The 20,312-nt window shown below is 35.7% G+C and overlaps 1 protein-coding gene across 8 annotated transcripts in view; it reads left to right on the top strand.

The window, feature by feature from the left end:
* MYO16 (myosin XVI) overlaps positions 1–20,312 on the top strand; it is a 358,973-nt gene that overhangs the window by 144,838 nt on the left and 193,823 nt on the right. For all 8 annotated transcript variants that reach the window (XM_031503852.2, XM_021545590.3, XM_021545595.3 and 5 more), the window contains exons 6-7: positions 11,032–11,156; positions 14,961–15,086. In XM_031503852.2, coding sequence (XP_031359712.2) covers positions 11,032–11,156; positions 14,961–15,086 — 251 coding nt within the window. The remainder of the gene's footprint in view (positions 1–11,031; positions 11,157–14,960; positions 15,087–20,312) is intronic.

Genomic DNA, 20,312 nt, shown 5'->3' with positions numbered 1-20,312 from the left:
AACTCTAGTGTGTATATAACTTCTTACAGATTTTACTGCTGTGGTAGTTCACTGTATCTGTTTAATTTCACTACAGATCTTAGTGACTGAACTACTCTTCATTGTTAGAAGTAACTTAATTTACTCTGTGGAAGGCCTGGAGCCATAAGTGATAACAATAGCCTTGGATGCCTTTAATGATTTATATATTTTAAAACTGGAGTTAGTTCTATGAGTTTTGCTTGTAAATTATATGTTAGGGCAACAGGAGTATCACAAGTACAAAATATTGTAATCATCTAGAAACTGCCAGAAAGCTTCCATATATACTTTTCTGTTATGGAATATTACATATGAGGATGTTTTGTGGAGATTTTCTTACTGAATTCTAACGAAATTATTACTATTTCATTAAAATATTCTCTTTTCCTGTACAGAAATTAGCTTTCTCTGCTGTTATATTATATTATATTATATTATATTATATTATATTATATTATATTATATTATATTATATTATATTGTATTGTATTGTATTGTATTGTATTGTATTATATTATATTATATTATATTATATTATATTATATTAGTAATGTTACATTGTATGCTGAAAGTACTTATTGACTGAAGAAAGAAATTAGCAGACTTCAGTTACTAAGAGAACACAATTCGAGGTACACATCCCTTGTATATTAAGAGCATTGTTTCTGCTCAGTAATAATTCTGGCATATTGTAAGCTTAATTTAAAATATCTCTAATTGAAGATGGAAGGGAAAATACAGTAACCTGCTTTATGTTTAGGAAAGTATGGGAAACAATTTAACTGTATCATATTAGATTATGTCCAAGGGGCATTCAGAAGCCTAGTGGACTCATGAGCTCAAGGACTCTATTTGGACTGAGTTATCTAAATTCTCATGTCTGGTAACTACTCTATAGCAAACCCTTTTTAAAGCAGAAGAGATGCTTTGAAACTAGGCATCTGTAATGAGGCATGTGAATTAGGATCTGAACTGCATGCTTCTTTCTATGTGCTATGGAGGGAGCCCAGAATGGCCAGCTGAGACATAGAAGTCTGCTGTGTAGGTTGACTTTTAGGGTATTTAAATTTACAGGTCTGTGTGTAGGTGCCTACCCAGTAGTCTATACTCCTATCACCAACAGTGCAGTACTAGGAAATGCTGACTGTAGAGAACAGAAGGATTATTAATTTGACCATCTACAGGAAAACACCAGTAAAAGCTGTTGAATTTGCTCTGTGCCAAGATGTCATTGGTTTTCCATGTTACTGGTGTTCCTGTTTTCTTATGAAAAGAAAGTAATGACTTATTTAAGGTTTCAACATTTGCCAAGACAAGGCCACCTGAGAGTAAGCCAGGTGGGACTGGAGATTCTACTTCTCTCCAGGCTCCCATTCCAGTGCAACCCATCTTTATGTAATTTCTTTTCATTTGAAATTTTCTTTGTTGCCTCTTACACCTTCAACTTCATATCCATTCACTGTTTGCTTTCAGAAAGTGTCTCTTCATTGTGGAGTTGCGGTGCACTTCATTATTATGAAAATAATAATGTGTCCTGGTTTAGGGTAAATTTGGGAGAAAACTTCTAAAGGGGTCCCTCTAGAAAGCAGATTCAAGCAGCCCCTCCCCCACCTGGTTTGGGAAAAGATTTCATTGGATAAAAATGGAAAAAAACCCTGGTTTTTTAACAAGAAAAGTATTCAGAAGCATATAAAATGAGTAATATTAAACAATAAAACCTCTTGCTGTTCTGAAGAGATGGCAAATTCAGAAAGTCCTTGTCATCGGGTGTAGCTCAGCTCACTGAGTCTCTTATCCGTCCCTCCTGTGCTGGAAAATTCCATGTTCTGTGCCCTGGTGGGTCACAGGTGTGAGCTCCCAGTATTCTTCTGGGTTTTCAGTCAAGCAGGGCCAATCAGTTTCAAGAAAAAGAGAAACCACAGTCCAGGGAACTTCTCTGCCTCAGCTAGCTAAAAACTAAGAGCAAGGAGAGCTCTCTCCAACTTCCCACTGCAGGCAGCACAGTCCAGGACAAAGATGTGGGTGCACAAGTGCAGTTTCTGATAAACTCCACACTTCTTTTCCTCCCCTTCTCTCTTGGAACCAGTCTTAAGGTGCAGAACTTAATATCCAGGGTAATCAGAACAGACAATTAGGGATACCAGCACTATAAAAAGTCACCCTAGGACATAATGTAAAAAGGTGATAGTTGTTTCACTATTTGTCCTGCTTTATTCTAAACCTGAGTGATCATTTAAATCACCAAGAAAGCCCACCCAGCACCTTCCATAACCTTTGTTTTGGTTAATAACAGCTTTATATTTTAAGGCAAATCTTTTGAGTAGTTAATGGCATTTTAAAACAATCAAACATTAAATGACTGCCAGGGTATTGTCTGGTTTTGGAGACAGAATGTTCTATTGTACAACTGTGTCAGTGAAACTCTGATTATGGTATATGTTCCTTGCTTCCTCCTTTTCCATTAGTCTGTTTTAAATATTTAATAATTTGAAGAATGCAACATTTTTGTTCATTTCATTACTTGGTATTTAGTTGTATAGTGGATTGCATGACTCAGCTATGAACTAAAAATGACTGACAGATAGTTCTTGATTCTGTATTTGCCAAGTCAATAGGAGGTGACACATTGACTGTAATTAATTTCTGAAAAAATATTCTCCTTTGTCCTCAAAGGTCTCAGGCTTCAGTTTTCAGTAGTATAACTGTGCACTCCAAGTACATCAGCCTTTTTGTTGAATCTGAGAAAAGAATATTTGGACATTTACTTTTCTTTTTAAAGAACTGTCTACATACCACACGTCTCTCAAAGCAAATTTAATGTCTTTCTTGTCTGTTGTGTAGTGAGAGTTTCATGCAGTAGCAGATAATTACTTAAGCAAAAGAAAACCATCTGTTGTGATTTTATTTTTTTGAAGATTGACTATATTTAAATAACAGATTTACTCAAAGGTGTGGATAGTATTCCTTTTTCTACTGTGACACAGGTACAAGAGAAAAACTGGGTATTGCTTTTCTGCAAAGTATTTTACACAATATTATTCACTTTCTGTGGGGGCAAATGAACTTAAAATAGCCAGTTAAAGGTTATTGACCTTTGACGGTAACAGAGATTTCATGTACTTAAGCAAAATCTATTATGATATTCCAAGCTGGGGGAATAATGGGTCTGTTTTGTTCCCTGAGTATTAAAAGGATCATATTCAGGTGTCTCAGAAAACTGCATATAAAGCAAAAAAATCATGTGCAAGCCCTATCTATTTAAGTGGCTTTGTATGGTTTAAATCAGTTAAAATATTGTGCAGATTTTGCAAATAAAGACCATTGTTTGTTAAATTCTACTAGCAAAGGAACTAAGCCTTAGTCTTTAGCTGCAAAATAGAATAAATAAATTTATTTTTCTGCCTTGCAGCAGTTGGTAGAAGTAAAAAAAAAAAAAAAAAGAAGCTAAATGTTAGTAGAGAATCCTACACAGAAGACAGCTTTTAACATTAGCCAGAAATAGCCAACTTGTCAATTACTACAATAAGGAGAATTTCCCTGAAGCCAACAGTTAACAACATATGGGAACATATGACATGTGCAGAAAAATCTAATTTAGAAAAGTAGTGGGCAGGGATTAAGAAAAAATTTACCGCAAACCTGACACTTTACAGTAATCTAGAATGTGATAGGAAGATATACCAAAAAATATTTTTGATTTAAACTGTAATTTAATTTGAAGTTATCCATAAAATCTAGTGTGGTTGCACTAAAATCTCCCACAAAGCTGCTTACCCATTCCTTTCCTGACAAGGACAGCAAGATTGCTTACCAGTTACTGTCACAGGCTAAACGTTCAACTTGGTGGAATTTGTCAACTGGAATAGGCTCAGGTAGTGAGAAACAGAAAGACAAAAATCAGAACAACACTTTTCAGGCTTCACTTCTTCACTCCATACTCTTCTACCATCACAGGCAGCACATGGAAGTGGGGGAGTTGGTACATGGCTGTCTCTGTCTCTGCCCCTTTTCTTTTTCACACTTTTTCTCTGCTCCATTCTGGGCTTTTTTTCCAGGTATGGAGCTCCTTTAGGAGAGTCTATCTGCTTTGCCACGGGTCACACTTGTCTGCCAGGCTCAGCTGTGTCCTGCTGAGGGTCTGCTAGAGCTGACAGGACAGCCCCTGCCCCTCTCCACACAACCCGTCCCTACAGCCCCACAGCTGCCAACACCTGGACAGTACCTCTCCTTGTGTGTTTCCCAATACTCTGGCACTTGTTGTGAGAAAAAGATCAAAATGAAGATCCTAGTTGTGTGCATTTTGCATTGGGATTATTTGTTGGTGGTCAAAAAGAATGAATGTGTACACTAAAATTTTTTAGTATTGAGGTTGTGGTACATAAGCCCTTAAATGGATCTAGTAATACAATGAGGGGACAAAAACCCTTAGAGTTTCTTTAGTACAGTAAAGAAAATAAAGGGATATAAATCAATGTTATTTCAGAAAAATACTTTTCTAGACTTTAATATTTCAAACTATTTCACAGACATTAAGGAATTATTGCTAATATACTGCAATAAGAACTGACTAAAATGCCAACACATTAAGATTTTTAGCACTAAAGATCAGCAAGCTTCGGCTAAAACTAAATTCCCTAATATATTTTCTGGTTTAGAACCATATGCACCATGATTTTGATTTATGTTTACACATTTTCTTTCAACAATATTGATGCAGTAGGTTGACAGAAAAATAGGCAATCAAAACAAAACAGCCTCAGGGTGGCTCAAAGTTTTTTCCCTTTGATTCTTGTTGATTGGGAACTACCTACTCATATGATTATCACACACAAAAATATTTGTTTTCTGAAGAGAGCCTGATTAATTGATAGTAGGATTTAGGTGTTAGTGTTTTCAGTGAGAACAAAGGAATAAATGAAATGTTTCTGTAGGTCCTTTCAAAAAATGAAGCACATGGAAAATGTGGCACATTGGAAAATGTCATAGCTGAGAATGGTCATTTTCCTTTTTTTTTCATTTGCCTTTGTGTTTTCTAATGTAAATGTGAATAAGCTATCTTAATTTTTAATTTTTTATAGTTCTTGGGGGGATTTGAAATCTTAGATTCTCCTTAATATTTTTGTGCTTCCAGCATGTCACCCATAAGATTCTATCAAAGGGAAAACCCTTAAATTCACTGTGCAAATTTTTGACAGTGAAATGAGCATTTAAAATTATAGCCAGTAGTTTATGATCTAGTTATGAAGAGATGCTAGAAGGAAAACAGCCTTTGCTAAGATTTGAAAAAAGGTTGTGAAGAACATCAGAAACTAGGGATGCCCTTTCAGTATCCTTTTTAAACAACTTATCAAGAAATAATCTATTTCATTACCATCATTATCACTTTTTTATAGAATTTCTAAAACTATAAACTTAATCTAGATGGAAAAAGATGTCAGTGCCCACAGTGCATCCACAGGCCCTGTGACCTCTCCTCCAGCCCTCCTCCCAGGGGCTTGGCTGCCTGAGCTCAAGGCCAGCTGTGGTGGCCTCGTGACCTGGGAGCTGTCAGGTGGGAAGGAGCTAAGCTGAGAGTCAAGGCTGGGAGCAGCATTGTCATGATCTTTCACCCATCCTTTGTCTCTGGAGCCACATTTAGTCTCAGGTCCTTGCTTCAGGGAGTCCTGTGCCCAGCCATGATTCTTACTGACCCCAAACCTTGCTTCATCTTATTTACCTGGATTTATCACTGAAGGCTTTTCTGGCAATCACAGAACTTCTGTTATCCCTGATTCCCATCACCAGACCTGCTCAATTTTCTTTTTTGGGTGTTGTGGGACTGTGTCCTGGTCAGCAAGGATGGTGACCTGCCTGGCCTGTGTTCACCCTCAGCTCCTGCCTCCCTTACATATCTTGGGTTGCCTGCTTTTACTTCTCTCTTACAAAAAAATGTTAACTATAACATACTAAAACCTTGCAGTAAAATCTGTAGTGTTGAAATACCATCTGTGATGATCTAATTCCAGACATGATATTTACCACAAGTATCTGGAGACAGTGATATAATTATTTTGCTTCTGTATTCAAGTATTACTATAACAAATAGAATAATAAACATGCAATACATATCCACAAATGAATGCATTAATATAAAGCCTTGAAATTGTGCCAGCTTTTTGAAATAAATTACAAAAATTATTTTTGTTTTCATGCGAGTTAAGAGACAGTTCACTTAACTAATTTTAGCTGAAAGGATCATCAATGTCCTTGTTGTAGAAGAGAGAGGAATAAAAGTATGTTCACTAGAGTGGGAGAATTGTCACTCTGATATCCACATGAGGAGGAGGTAGGAACTTCACTTCTGAGAGCATATTCATACTAGAAGCAGATAAACCTAACCAGCCCAGGAAGCCAACTGTGCCTTGGACTGCATCCAAAGCAGCGTGGGTAGCAGGTCAGGGGAGGAGGTTCTGCCCCACTGCTCCACTCTGGTGAGACCCCACCTGCAGTGCTGCATCCAGCAGCATCTTGGGTCCCCAGCACAGCAAGGACATGGAGCTGTTGAAGCAAGTACAGAGGAGGCCACCAAGATAATTAGAGGGTTAGAGAATCTCTCCTATGAGGAAAAGGTGAGAGAATTGTGCTTGTTCAGCTGGGAAAAGAGGAGGGTTTGCAGACGTAGTTGCAGCCTTGCAGTACCTGAGGGGAGCCTATAGGAAAGATGGACAGAGACTGCTTACATGGGCAGCAATAATAGTTTTAAACTGGAAGAGAGTAGGTTTAGATTAGATGTTAGGGAGAAATTCCTTACTGTGAGGATGGTGAGGCACAGAACAGGTTGCCAAGAGAAGCTTGGTAATGTGGATGCCCCATCCATGGGAGTGCTCAAGGCCAGGTTGGATGGGACTCTGAGCAACGTGGCCTAGTGAAAGGTGTCTCTGCCCACAGCAGGGTGATTGAACTAGATCATCTTTAAGGCTTCTTCCAACTCAGGCCAGTCTATGAAACTAATGATGCTTCACTAAACATATGTAATGATATCGTTAAAGGCAGACAGGCAAAACCCTCCAGCAACATCCAGTCAGTACTGCTGCAGTGAATTAGAGCTATAGACCTCAGTAGTTTTATAAGTATACATTCTTTTGCAGAATCTGAAAATATTGGCTTCCCTTCTCACATAGTAAATGTTGTTAGCATGTATCTGTTTATATGCTGACCTTTGAAAAGCAGATTTACATAATGCCAAGTGATACGCACAAGGGCTATTGAACAATTCAATCTCACAAAAATAATGGTTTTTTACAAAGATATCTACTAACCAGCCAAAAAAGTCTCTCTAAAACGTTAAGCAAATAAAATAATAAATACATCCAGATATTTCAAAGAATTAAAATTACTATTTAAAGAATTTTGCTGTGATTAATTTTTTTTTAACATGCCTATCCTATTCTATGCCACACAGAAGAAAAATACAAATTCTAAACTGTGATATCCCCTGAATTATAGAAGGGTAAGAGAGGCTCATCATACATGGGGTGAAGAGCCTTGATGTATCTACAGCTCTGTGCAGGAAGGGCAGATATATAGATAAAAATGAGAGAAAACTCAAGTATGAGAAGAGAGATCAGCTTCTCAAAGCCATTGCAAGTTTTTAATGTACATTCGTGTTTGCAAGACAAGATTCTGTTGTTGATACTTTTCAATACTGTTGTTGATACCTCTCCTTAAGAATGTTAAGCCCATTGGAGAATGAGACCTCCTGCATGCTACAGCAAGAGCAGCTGCCGGGGGTGTGTGCAGTGGGTGTTTGCCAGAGGGCTTCAGGTTTTCCTCTGTACTGGTCCCAGGAATGGGTGTTCCCCTTGCACACTTCTTTGTACTGGACATTTGTGAGGAAAATGTGTTTAATAGCAACCCTCAGTTCTGTTTGCCTTGTACTTCTTTATCACTGAAACTTTTGGAAAGTTACTTTTGCATTATTTATCTGAGGTTTTTCTATTCCTTTTGGTTGACACTTCTATAATGATATGCCAGGGAAGGTGAGACAGCCAAAGCACATAAAATGACCTTGTCAGGTGTTTTTCTTAAACAGTGAGAGGTAATTTATTTTGTAGCTTTTAGGTTATGCTCCTGCCTGACATCAGTGCTGATACTTATCACCAAATGTGTGCCCTGCAGGGTCACTGATGTTTTAACTGTTCCTTCTTCATCTTATCTCCTGTAGAATTTGTGACCATGTAGCTCTTCTGATTTTACAGGGTATTTGGAGTGGTTTTTGCATCATATGCCTTTTTTTTTTTTTTTTTTTTGCTTTCTAGTTTTTGAAATATGGATATGTTCCCATAGTAGATGCCAATGTGTTTTTCTTCCTCTTTTTATTCATGCTGGCTGTCGTCCCACTTCAGCTGAATATCTAAACCACATTTCCCCTTTGGAAAGCAACGTGAAGGTCACTCTTTGATTCAGGCAGTGAGTTATTTACTGTATAAGTAGCATTTTTTTGTTTAATCTAAATTCCTGGAAAGTATCACACTCTGGGGAGGGAGAGTGAACTCCCCAGAATTATGAACTTGATTAAAGGAAAGCACTTATTGACAAGGCCTCCTTGGTCGAGCTTCACAGAAAGATATATTACATGCTTGATAAATCTACTTCTCAGCTCCCACCAGAGAAATCTTTGCTTGAAGCCTAATAGCTCTTGGGTTCTTGGAATTCAAAACTGTGCTTCTAAGACTGAAATTTAGATTATTTTTGCATGTTTTCATTTTTTTTTTTTTTTTTGTAAAGGTAGAGAACGGGAAATTCTATTGTTTCTGTAGCATTTTCAAACCTACTCTGGATATTTAAAATTGAAGTCTGTGGAACCATGCTGCTTTGGTACCCCTCTTGCTGTGCTGATTTACTTCTGTTTGTTTAGTGAAATATGTATCATTCATTTATTCCACAATTAGTCTGAAGCCAGTAAACCTGTCTTGAATAGGTTTCAGATTCACACAGACTGTGACTTTTGTTGCTCTGTGGCATGGTTTAATGTGTTTTCTCTGAGCTCATGGCTTTCATTACATTTATGATAGAAAATAATTATTAGCAGCAATTAATGCAACTGAATGCTTTTCTTTATTTCCTCTTAAATTTGAGCAGAGTTAATTTTTCAATGGCTAGGTTTTTTGTGGTCCCAATAAGTCACACTAAGGAACTATAAAAGGTAATTTACAGGGAGTAAGGATCAATATTTCACTGTTAATATAGCAATGTACTGATATGTTAATTCTCTGACTATGTTGGGTGTAAGTCAGTATAAATTGCTAGAAAAGGCTGAGTGGACTCAGCTGACCTCTGCCCTCAATGTGTAGGCATTACTGTAATTTATGTTAAAAATTATGAAGGAAACAAACTCATAATAACTGTATTTCACTCTCAGGGTTTTTTTATTATTTTTCATTTTTTCTTCTTGGGAAAAGCAGAAACTGTATTTCTAATCTGTGGATTGTGAACTTAGTTTTCAGTTTTGCGTGTTTGAGGTATTCTCAGACAAAGAGGTAGTAAAATAATTTCCACCCAAGTATGTGTATGTGTATCTGTTTGTCTAAATTACATTCACATGAAATATTACAGGGTGGATCCAGATACAAAAAACCATAATTTTATCCGTATCATATTTGTATTTGTGTTTTATATTTGGTGTTCTTTAGTATCATTTAGGTGAAAGGTCTAAAAAGAAGAGAATAGGAAGAAAGTGCTCACACTGAACATTTCACTTCAGAGCTGAAACTCTTACAAGTGTTGCAGGCAACAGAACATAAAGCAGTATGTTGGAAAAAAACTGAATTATTTGGTGAACTACATATTGTGCACCGCACCCATTTATACAAGGGTATAAATGTGTACCCATTTATACAGGGCAGATTAAAAATAAGAAACTCAAAATATGATTTACCCTTAAATATGCTAAAATTGTTTTGGTAATGTAAAGAACTTAAAGAACTTTTGAAGGTAAAACATTTTTAAATATATATTGATTAAATTAATTTATAGTTTGTCAGTTTTCAACTCAGTGACAAATGCAGAAGAGAAACAAAAAATCATTTCTTCATATGATCTTTTTGCTATGCCATGGCCAGAATAGAATTTTTATACTCAAATTTCATTTTCTATATATACATTTAAATAATATCATGAAACTAGAAGCAGAAGAATGAAGCACCCAGTAGGTTATTTATTCCTATCAATCTAGTTGCTAATTTAATCACTTTATACTTTTGTTGTATCCTGGTTCTTATTTTAAACCTCGTCAGACTGGATACTATGCTTTATTTTGATTATAAACTGCCTTGCTTATCTTCTTTTTCATACTGTTCTTTGACAATTGTTTCAGCAGCAATGCTGACACAAGCAATCCCATACCCTTCATTCCTCTCATCCCCTTCTATTTGTTCCTACTGCCACACCACATTCCCTCTTGGTTTATGGGACCCTGAAGTGGTCTTGGCTCAACTGGAGAACTAATCCCAGTTAAAAATAACCCAGACACATAAAAAAGTGTTGAATTTTAATGTCATTTGCTTGACTTCACAATCTCTCAAGCAGTTCACCCACCAAATTTGAGGGACTGGTCTGGATACTGTGATGTATTTGCAGGGCTGAAAGAATGAAACAACAATAAAATTAAGTAAGTCCCAAACACTCGAGTGGCTTCCTTAGATTTTTAAATTATTTTCCCAATCACAACTATTTCACACTCCCAGTGGGTTTCATGATATTTCAGCTGCTTTACCTGCAATTGCTCTTGCAGTCAGTGGGAGATCAGGGTGGTTTATTGGATATTGCTCATTGACTTAAATCATCTATGTATCCACTGATAAAGGTAGGCATAGACTTTCTGATAACTGTAGGTAAGTAAACACTCAAAAATATATACTAAATTCTATTTACATGTTGATTAAGCTTTTAAAAACCCAGAACACAAAATCACATATCTGCTCTTTATTGACGAATAAAATAGCAGAAGGATTTATCCTTTTCTTTTTCCAGGTGTAGAGCTGAATTCCTTACGCCAAATGAAGATTCAGAGAGCTATGACAATGCTTACAGACGTCCGACAGCTCATCTCAAGTGGAGGGAGTGTGAATCAAAAGAATGAGGAAGGAGTTACCCTGGTGAGTGGCAACATGTAATCATCACCCTGGGAATATGCATGTGGTGCCACAAGTTCAGCATGCTTGCAAGGCAGTTTTCTTAGGAAGGTTTTGGTTCTACCTGTTGTTTTGAGAACAGATGTATGTAAATTCTATGCATAATATAGATTTTAAAATAGGGCAGTGCAACATCTCAATGACAACTTGTTTTCTCCTGGCCAACAAATATGCAACATAAAATTTGATAGCAAAAATATTAATGCCATAGTTTAAAGCTGTAGGAGATACATGTGGTCTCTGACATTCTGTGTGAGAGAGGGGCTGAAGCTTCACTCAATGATCCCTGGTTTGGTTCATATCTTCTAGCTGAGCCCTACTAAAACACTGTTTCCTGTAAGCAATCCAATCTTGATTCAGTGTATTGAAGCATTCACCAGACACGTGGAAAAGTACTTCTGCTGACAAATTTGCATGTTATTTATAGTCACTGGGTTTTATTATACTTTTTTTTCTGCAATTAGATCTTCTATCCATTTGTTTTGTCAGGGCTTCAATTTCTTCAGCTGTCAAATAATTCTAAATTCATGTGTATTTTCATAGCATGTCTGTGGAATGTTCCCTTTGCATATAAAATCTTCCACATCATTATCAATCAATCAATCAATCAATCAATCAATCATTCAGTCAATAAATGGTAAATAAGCAGCCTTAATATATTTAATACATTTTGAAAAGCCCCTTGGGTTTTTTTCTGCAAATAGTGTACAAATATAATTAGAACACTAATAATTATTGCTATCATTTCTGCATTTGCATTGAATTACATTGCCTGATACTGAATTAATATACTCAATTATTCCATATTTTAATATGTGGGGAGTGTTTAAGCTATAACTGAAAAAGTGATCAGCCTCAGTACTTGGATTGAATCCTGCCACTGGCTCTCTGCAGAAACAGAATTCTGTGACTTTTGGGGTGACAACCCCAAGGCAGTTAACTGTATTTAAAAACAGGAGGACAGCAGGGAAGGGGTGGGAATAAACAGCACAAGTTTTAATTTATTTAATAAAATCATTAATTTACCTTCTTTTATCTAAGCTCCTAAATCACATAGCTATTGTACTTCTACTGCTATTTTAGTCAGAATTGTCTGAGTTATACTGAGTTATGAACTTACTATATAAAAACTTTCCTATAGTTAGCTGGAACAGTTGAAATACATTTCTGAAATACGTTTAACAGAACTGAAAATACTAGGAGAAGAACATTGTAGATACTTTGGAGTTTTTGCTATTTTCTTAGCAGAAGGTTGACAAAAGGGATACTTTTTGCATGAACAGTTGTTATGCTGAGATCTGATTTTTTAAAGATATAGATACAAAGTAGGTGATTTTGATTTTCTTTGAGATTTCTATTATGTGAAATTTTTGTTTGACAAACTGGTGGAAAATTCAGTATTTTTTAAACAATTGTCTCATTATTCATGGGTGTTGAGTCAGCCAGTCTGTGATAGCTGTATGGACATCAGAGGGTTCTTGGAATAATGTTTTGTTCCTCTACATTTATCTGTACAAAAAAGACAAGTATATCTGTTTTAAGTCTCAAACCAATTTTGTTATCCCTTGACACGATATATATATATATATATATACATATATATATATATAAACACATGTGTTAGTTAATATGAATCAAGCAAGAAATTGTTGTTTTAAATATATAAATACACACGTTATCATTGACTCATAACACCTACATTTGTGCACAAGCAATACCAACAGACACAGAATTTTTTCTGCTATATTCTCCTCTAATAATTTTTCTTTGAAAGATTCCATCCATAAAATATTTCCTAGGGGCTTTTTCACTGCTTGAAAATAGCACTTGTCAAGTTGATGTCTGAATTGAAAATGTAGCTTTTTCTGTTAAAACACACCCTCCCTCCACTATAAAGCTATGTCAAATTACAGGAAAAATTTCAGGGTTTTCTACATTGGAAATCATAGCATGCAGAATCAAAGTTCTGCCCCCAGGAGAGTTGTGCACCCTTTCCAGGGGAAGATTTTTGATGAGTTGACTGTATTTCTTCCCACTGTATCAATCATATTCATAGTAAAAACTTTATGCATGCTCTGTGTTGCAGCTGAACCAGAAATAGCAGGTAAGGGAAATTATATCCTGAATTCTCATTTTAGTGTCTCCTATTCTTACAGTGACTTTGGAACTCCATAGTTGTAGTAGTAGGTTTATTGCGAGACATTTTTATTGCCGTTATCCATCCATTTCAATCACCAGAAAAAGAATATCTTCTGCTAACAATGCTTCGGGGAGAAAAAAATCATGCAGTGGGGCTGTGCTGTTTGGGGACACAGGGACCAAATATAATCTGACTTCTCAATTTCTGCAATATTCCTGTGCCCTATTCTTACTGACCAGTGTGAGTATTAAGTTCTTCTGGCTGGGGATGATCAGTTATATTTTGCCAAATTCCAAATTCAGGCCTTGTCCCCCTTGTTCCCAGAAGCGAAGGGAATGATTTAAATCATAGCAGAGGACGATGAAAAAGTAAAGACCATTAAACCATAACCTGGATCGATCTCATGATATGAAATACATGCTTCAACAGACCTTCATCACATATAAGAAACAATTTTCATCAAAACCTGCAAATTACATTTTTTCCCTGATATAGGGTTCCTTATTACATTTTATTCTTCTACTAGATTATTACGAGAGAAAATAATTTTATTGCCTTATTATGTCTTTCCCTTTTTCTCTGTTCACAAGACCTGTTTGGTATTATATTGTTTTTTTATTTATTTTACACACTTCATGTTTCTTTTAAATAAAACTACACATAGGTTTTTTATATTAAAAAATATCATCTTATAAATAACATAGAGTGGAATTGATTGCTGATATAAATGCCAAAGATATACAGAGCCTTAAATAATAATACATTGCAAAAGATAATGTCTAGCTCCTCAAATCAGCCATTAATAAAGATATTTTAAATTTGGTTTTTCTTTACTTGTCATTACAGTTTTCATACTTTATCACTCTTACAGTATTTGTTACTCAGAATGACAAGCCCTGAGCAAACACAGCTACCTTTGGAGTTATCCCTGTTTTAGCAGGAAGTTACACTACTTGACCTCCTGAGGTTACTGTTGACCTGAGTTTCTCTCATTCTGTTACTGCATTTTTCACCCTCCTTCTGTTTGACTTTGACTCTTAAATGAAGTTTAGAGATACAGAAAATCAACCAAAAATTCTTTAAATAATTATAAATTAATATAATTAAGTATTTAGGGAAGCAATGCAAGTATAGAAAATAAAATCTTTGTGGTTCAAAATCAAAAAAGTATTTTTTGTCACTAATTTTGTGCTGCAGTGTCAATGTGCTTAGTTTGATTATGTGCTAATAAATTCATTTTGGAGTAGTGTCAGCTTAAATCTGGGATATTTGAACTGATACAAAAGAAAGTTCTAGGCTCAAAGAGAGCCCAAGCTCTGTTGAAATCTTTGATTCTACCTTAGTTAATGAAGTCTTTGAATGAGTTTGAAACATGTTGTCTTGAACCTATATATGAAAAGTGATAGACTAAATTGTTTAATAGCTCACAAAAAGCTAGAATTATTTTTTTCAGGCGTATCTTTTTTATAAATGCTCAAAGAGGTTTTGCAGCAGTTTTCTTGCCTGTAGTAATCACATTTACATTTTGTGGTTGCTGTAACTGTGATGTAGTAAAGATATGAAGTACTACACCATGGATGAGTTCTTTAAACTATTAACATATGCAAAAATTAACCTTTATATTGCAGCTGCATGTGGCCTGTGCTAATGGATACAAGAATGTTGCATGTCTGATACTAGATCATGGGGCTGACCTCAATGTAGTGGATAATCAGTACTGGACACCCCTACACTTGGCTGCAAAGTATGGACAGGTAAGGCATGATTTTTCACCTGCTTTTCTTTCTTTTATAGTCTTCTGTAGCAATAGCAAATGCTTTCAAGTCTGGGAGACTATTCTACTTTAATGAAAAAAACTTTCTCATCCCTCTAGTACAGATTGGCATCTCAAATAACAGAGAATGAGCCTTGTAAATGTATTAACCCAATACAGCTCAATCTACCACCAGCAGCAGTTTGTCTACAGCAAAAACTAGGTTTGCTTACATTTGAAAGGAAGACAAAATAAACCCTTTGTCTGTTGGTTTTTTTTTGTTTTGTTTTTTTTTTTTTTTTTTTTGGTTTTTTTTTTTTTTTACAATCTAATATTGAAGTTTATTTAGAATTTTGCTGTGTGTATTTCTGTGAATAGATTTCCAGGATTCATCTAGCAGCTGTGTTCAGTTTTCTAGTCTCTGAGGTGTGGAAGTGTGTCCTGGGTTTGGGATTTAGAGGCCACTCCTAAACATGACTTGTCCCTCTTAATACTTTTCCAGTTTTTAGTTTTCTTACCTTTTCAGTTCTCCTTCATCCTCAGTCTCTCTAGATATGTTCAGTGAGTCTTTGTTACAGTTTGACTACTTTAGGACAGTTCTCCACAGCTCTCTACCCACCTTAGGGCATACAAATCACCACTCACCCTGCTAAAAATCTCTGATACATTTTAGCACAGACTTCAGAGAATAAATAATACACTTTACAACAAGAAAACAGCAAAAATGTACCAAAATTATAGTAAAATACTAAAAGTAGATGTGTTTATTTAGATGAGTTTGTCCTGCTGGGTAATAGATTTCTCCTACTGAGAGACTCTGTGTCTGCTCTTTTATAGAGTGTCAAAGATCTGCATATTTTCATAACAGAATAAGTAATTGAGTTTTATATATGTGTATATATGGCCTGAAGTTTATCCTCAACAACTTCAGGTAATGTAAATTTACAGAGAAAAATTTCAGATGGAGATATACTGAACCAACATTTTGTTAGCCAGTGAGGTATCGGGGGTCTTTTCAATTTACTGTAGATTTAATTTTCTCATCCTATCTTAACCTATGCTGTTCTGTAATTCTGCTACAGTTCTACTGCTCTGACTGATCCCTCTGCACTCACTCTGTGTTCAGACTTCAGCAGGCAGGAAAGCTCTTACTCAGAAGTAAGGAATAGCAGTGGTGCAGCCTTGAGCTTCTTATTCTCACATTTTAGGATGGCTTACAGGTTAGGGCATTGTACTGCCACAATGTGGTCATTGTACTACAGCTGTCCATTTCTTCTATTGTAAAGATTAACCTGAGTTTAATTGAAGAGGACTTGGAAGAAATCACTTGAAAGGGCTGGGAAAGGACTTACCTTTCCTTTTATATGTGTAGCATGCACATGCATGCACCACTAACTCTGGATGACTTGAAATACTCTTTTTGTTGTGAAGAAATGGGCTTGTACATGTAAAGTTTGTAGTTGACAATGGTTAATGGAAAAAATGTCTTTCCTATTGAAGAATTCTAAGAGCCCAGATTGCTATTTTTTAAACGATCCTTTTTGTTGGCACTTTTGTTGGATTGCATCTCCCTTATGTCCCAGATGACAATAGTGTTAATTCTTACTATTTCAGGAGTTTTCAGTGAGGAGTAAGGGACCAGCTGCTCTAGTCTCTATACAACCAGCATGGGTACACACAGACAAAAACCATGAAGGGACATTGTACTCTTCTTCACTAAAATTAGCTAAATACAGACTAAATATTTTCATTTTGTAGTGTTAGTAAATAACAAAGTTTAGAAATATCTTATGAATTATATACAATTTCTCAATATTATTAAACAGATAAATACAGCTTTTGTATGATTCAGTTTTGTAAGAAAAAAGTAAATAATTTAAATTCCTTTATTAAAGGGATTTATTACATATCTTCTACTTCTTTCTGGTAATTACATTATCAGGGTGTTTTTAAAATTTATTTTCTTATGATGATAATTTTGAAATATTATTTAGCCTTAGAATGAATTCACATGCATACCATATTTATAATTCCATTTTGAGTATTCAATAATAGACTAATATGAGCATTGTTCCTATTTTGGGTAAAAGTAATTTGGCAGAAAGGAAATAACCTTAGACAAGATATGAATGGGATAGTCTCTTTTAAAGTAAAATATATTTATGAGGAAATGGTTATTTTTTAGCCAAAAATTTTAATGTTCCCTGAAAAAGCAATTAATATAAATTCTGGACTTGATCCCTTACAGATTCGCACTCTTCTAACACATATTTGTGGCATATTTTTTTAAAAAGTCACACTTGAAAAACTTGCTGGAGTGATAAATATCTTTTACTGGAAGACTCTCATAAAGTCTATTTTGTTTTTGTTTGATGTCTTTTTAAGTTCTTGGGAGGATTTCTGTCCTTTCAGAAATGTATCTGAACAGCAAAATAATCTTTACTTGTCTTATGACTTGTCTAATAAGCAATGATCTTTTAATGAGTGGTCACAGAAATTTCAAAAAATTTGTTGTAAGCCATTGTCATTGAATAGTTTTCTAGCACTGGTGCTGCACTACCTGCAACCAAACCCCATCCAATATTGGAATAATATTATATTCCAGGAGTCTTAAGGACTGATAGTTTTTTCTGTTTATAAAATAGCTGCAGATGTATTTTTCATGTGGAGAAGCTTCTCACCTTAATATAATGCTATTAAATTAGCTACACAAATTACAGATTTGGTTTTTGAGCTATTTTATGGTACATACCTTACATACATTTATTTTACATATTACAAAAAAAAGTTGTCATATGAAGAAATTGTTACTCTATTTTAGAGTAACATCCAGACTAACTTGAAGCACTTCAGCTCTCTACATATACTGTTCTATATATGTAAATACATAAAATGGGAAAAAACCTACACATTTGGCTATTTGTAAAAGCACAGCAATAATGGAGATGGTATTAATTTACATTACCTGGAGAAAATAAAAAACAACCAAAAAAACCCCAAAGGAGCTGTCTAAGTTTTAAATTTATAGTGAGAAAATCTAATTTGCTTCTGCACAGGAGGAAACTTGTAAAGAATAAAGGCACTATAAGCTTCTTGTTACAAATCTCAAGTTGTGAATGAAGTGGATTATAAAAATCTTCCTGCTCCATCTTCCACAGTAATTTATATGTAAAATTACTGGTGAAAGATACATCAATCTGAATGAACTAATCATGTGAAAGACATTACATCCACACCTGATAATAAACCTGGCTCGTAGAGATTCCTTGGTAATGGTAAATCCATTTTTATTTCGGATGGGGTTCTTCTCAACCAAATTTAGCCAACTAAACTTAAGGACAAAGTCAAAGCTTTTTCTTGTCTAATGGGAAGAATCACCTTTAGAAGACAACTCAGAGAATTCTAGGGGATGCATTTAAAACAGGGGAGAGGATTCATTGCTTATAGGTCTGACCCTCCCTGGTTATAGAAGCCATGGGCATATGTCTACCATATGTCAGAGGTATAATCTGAACATTTTTAAATCCTTCATGAGGAATCCAGATCAGAGTGTGGGGCTAAAAGATGGGGCAACTGCCCACTGGTGTTCTCGGTGTCCCCAATCATCATTAAGGGCACATGGAGTTGATGCCTTATATTTAGAAAACATAAAGTTGACAGAGGGAATCCTAGAGGAGGAGAAGAATCAGATACTTAAAACAAAACCAATCTTATCACAAGCAAAGCATAGTAGAATGCTGTTGTGTTGTTTCCAAAGAGGGAATAAGTAAGAGTTTTAAGTGTCAGTATGTATTACCTGATGTTGAAAAAAATAATATCTGTGTCTATCTTTACAAATATTTGTAAAGAAAACCAATTTAATGGATAAATTTACCATGTAAAAACATTAGTAGTCTGAATATTAAAACAGAGCATGGATTAATTATAAATTAATTATCCTGTGACAGAACGTGTAGATCCAGAGTAGAATATTTCTTTTGCATAGGAGTACAGGATATTGCTGGTGAGTTTGAGGGTTGTGTACAGGATATGGCTACTGAGTACAGAATAGGACAGCTGAGGCTACTGCCTGAAGGTCAGTTTCTGTAAGACAAGAATCTGCTTTACAGAAACAGATTAGATTATTACTGAGTGTAATAAACTGTTAATTGAAATAATACAAGTCTGCAAACATTAAAAAATAGATCAATTTTTAAACAGCGGTATTCTGAGTTTCTAGGACTGCTGTAATTTCTTCCAACCCCCCCCCCCCCACATAAGTATTAAGGTTAAAGGCAATTTTGTGTTTTTAATACATAGTAACATTATATTTTAAAAAAATATATTATTGATATTAAGATCAGAGTTGCTTATCTTAATAATTTTACCCTAATAAAAACATAGAAAATAACACACACTCAAATCTGCACCTGTGACACACAAAAACCTCTTCAAAATAAGATTATCAAGACAACAAACATAACCTCAAGAAATCGGAATATGTCAGGGTTGCCTATGTAAATTTAATTTTGGACATTGTCATGTTTAACCCTGTTTTTGGTGGCAGCTGGAACTCCTCTGTGCCGCTGTCACGCAGCAGGGGCAGCGCTGGTGCATTTGTAGTTGCTGTGCGTGCACACCAGCGCAGGGCACACGTCGTCGTCACTCGGGTACCACCCTGCCCGTGCTGGCACTGGGGCCAGCTGCAGAAGGGCAACTTGTGTTCCTCAGGCTGGCCCCTTAATTTGAATTTACATTGTGGACAGCTAGTAATCTGGCACTGGTAGTGCTGTCCCTGCTGGACATCTTCCAGCTGCTGTGATCAGGAGAGCGCACACTTGCCTTCCCCATGGTGGGAATAGGCTGCAGCTCTGACATTTGCCTTGGGTACTTTGGCACAATTCCCAGGCACAAGCTGTTTCTTTGCTGTTTATCACAGAAATGTCACCTTTCAAACAGCTATCGGAGACACGCAGGTCAGAGCTGACTCTGCAGTAGCTTAAACACTGTCTCTCCCAAAATTTCATCCTTGGGGGATGATGCCTATGTCTAAACTGTTAAATCACTAAATAAAAGAGGACTCGGGATTAAGCCAGGCAACAGCCTGGCTCAAATTCATATTGTTTAAAGCTAGTTTCCTCTATAGGAGATTAGTCATGTTTGTAGAGAGCTGGTTGGAGTGGTCCAAAGGAGAGTCGGGAGGAGCTAACAGTTAAGCAGTGTGGATTATAAGGGATACTTAAGCTTG

This window comes from Lonchura striata, chromosome 2 (assembly GCF_046129695.1).
Source record: "Lonchura striata isolate bLonStr1 chromosome 2, bLonStr1.mat, whole genome shotgun sequence".
NCBI lineage: Eukaryota > Metazoa > Chordata > Aves > Passeriformes > Estrildidae > Lonchura > Lonchura striata.
The sequence above is the reverse complement of the archived record's forward strand: the minus strand, read 5'-3'. Positions and strand labels throughout refer to the sequence as shown.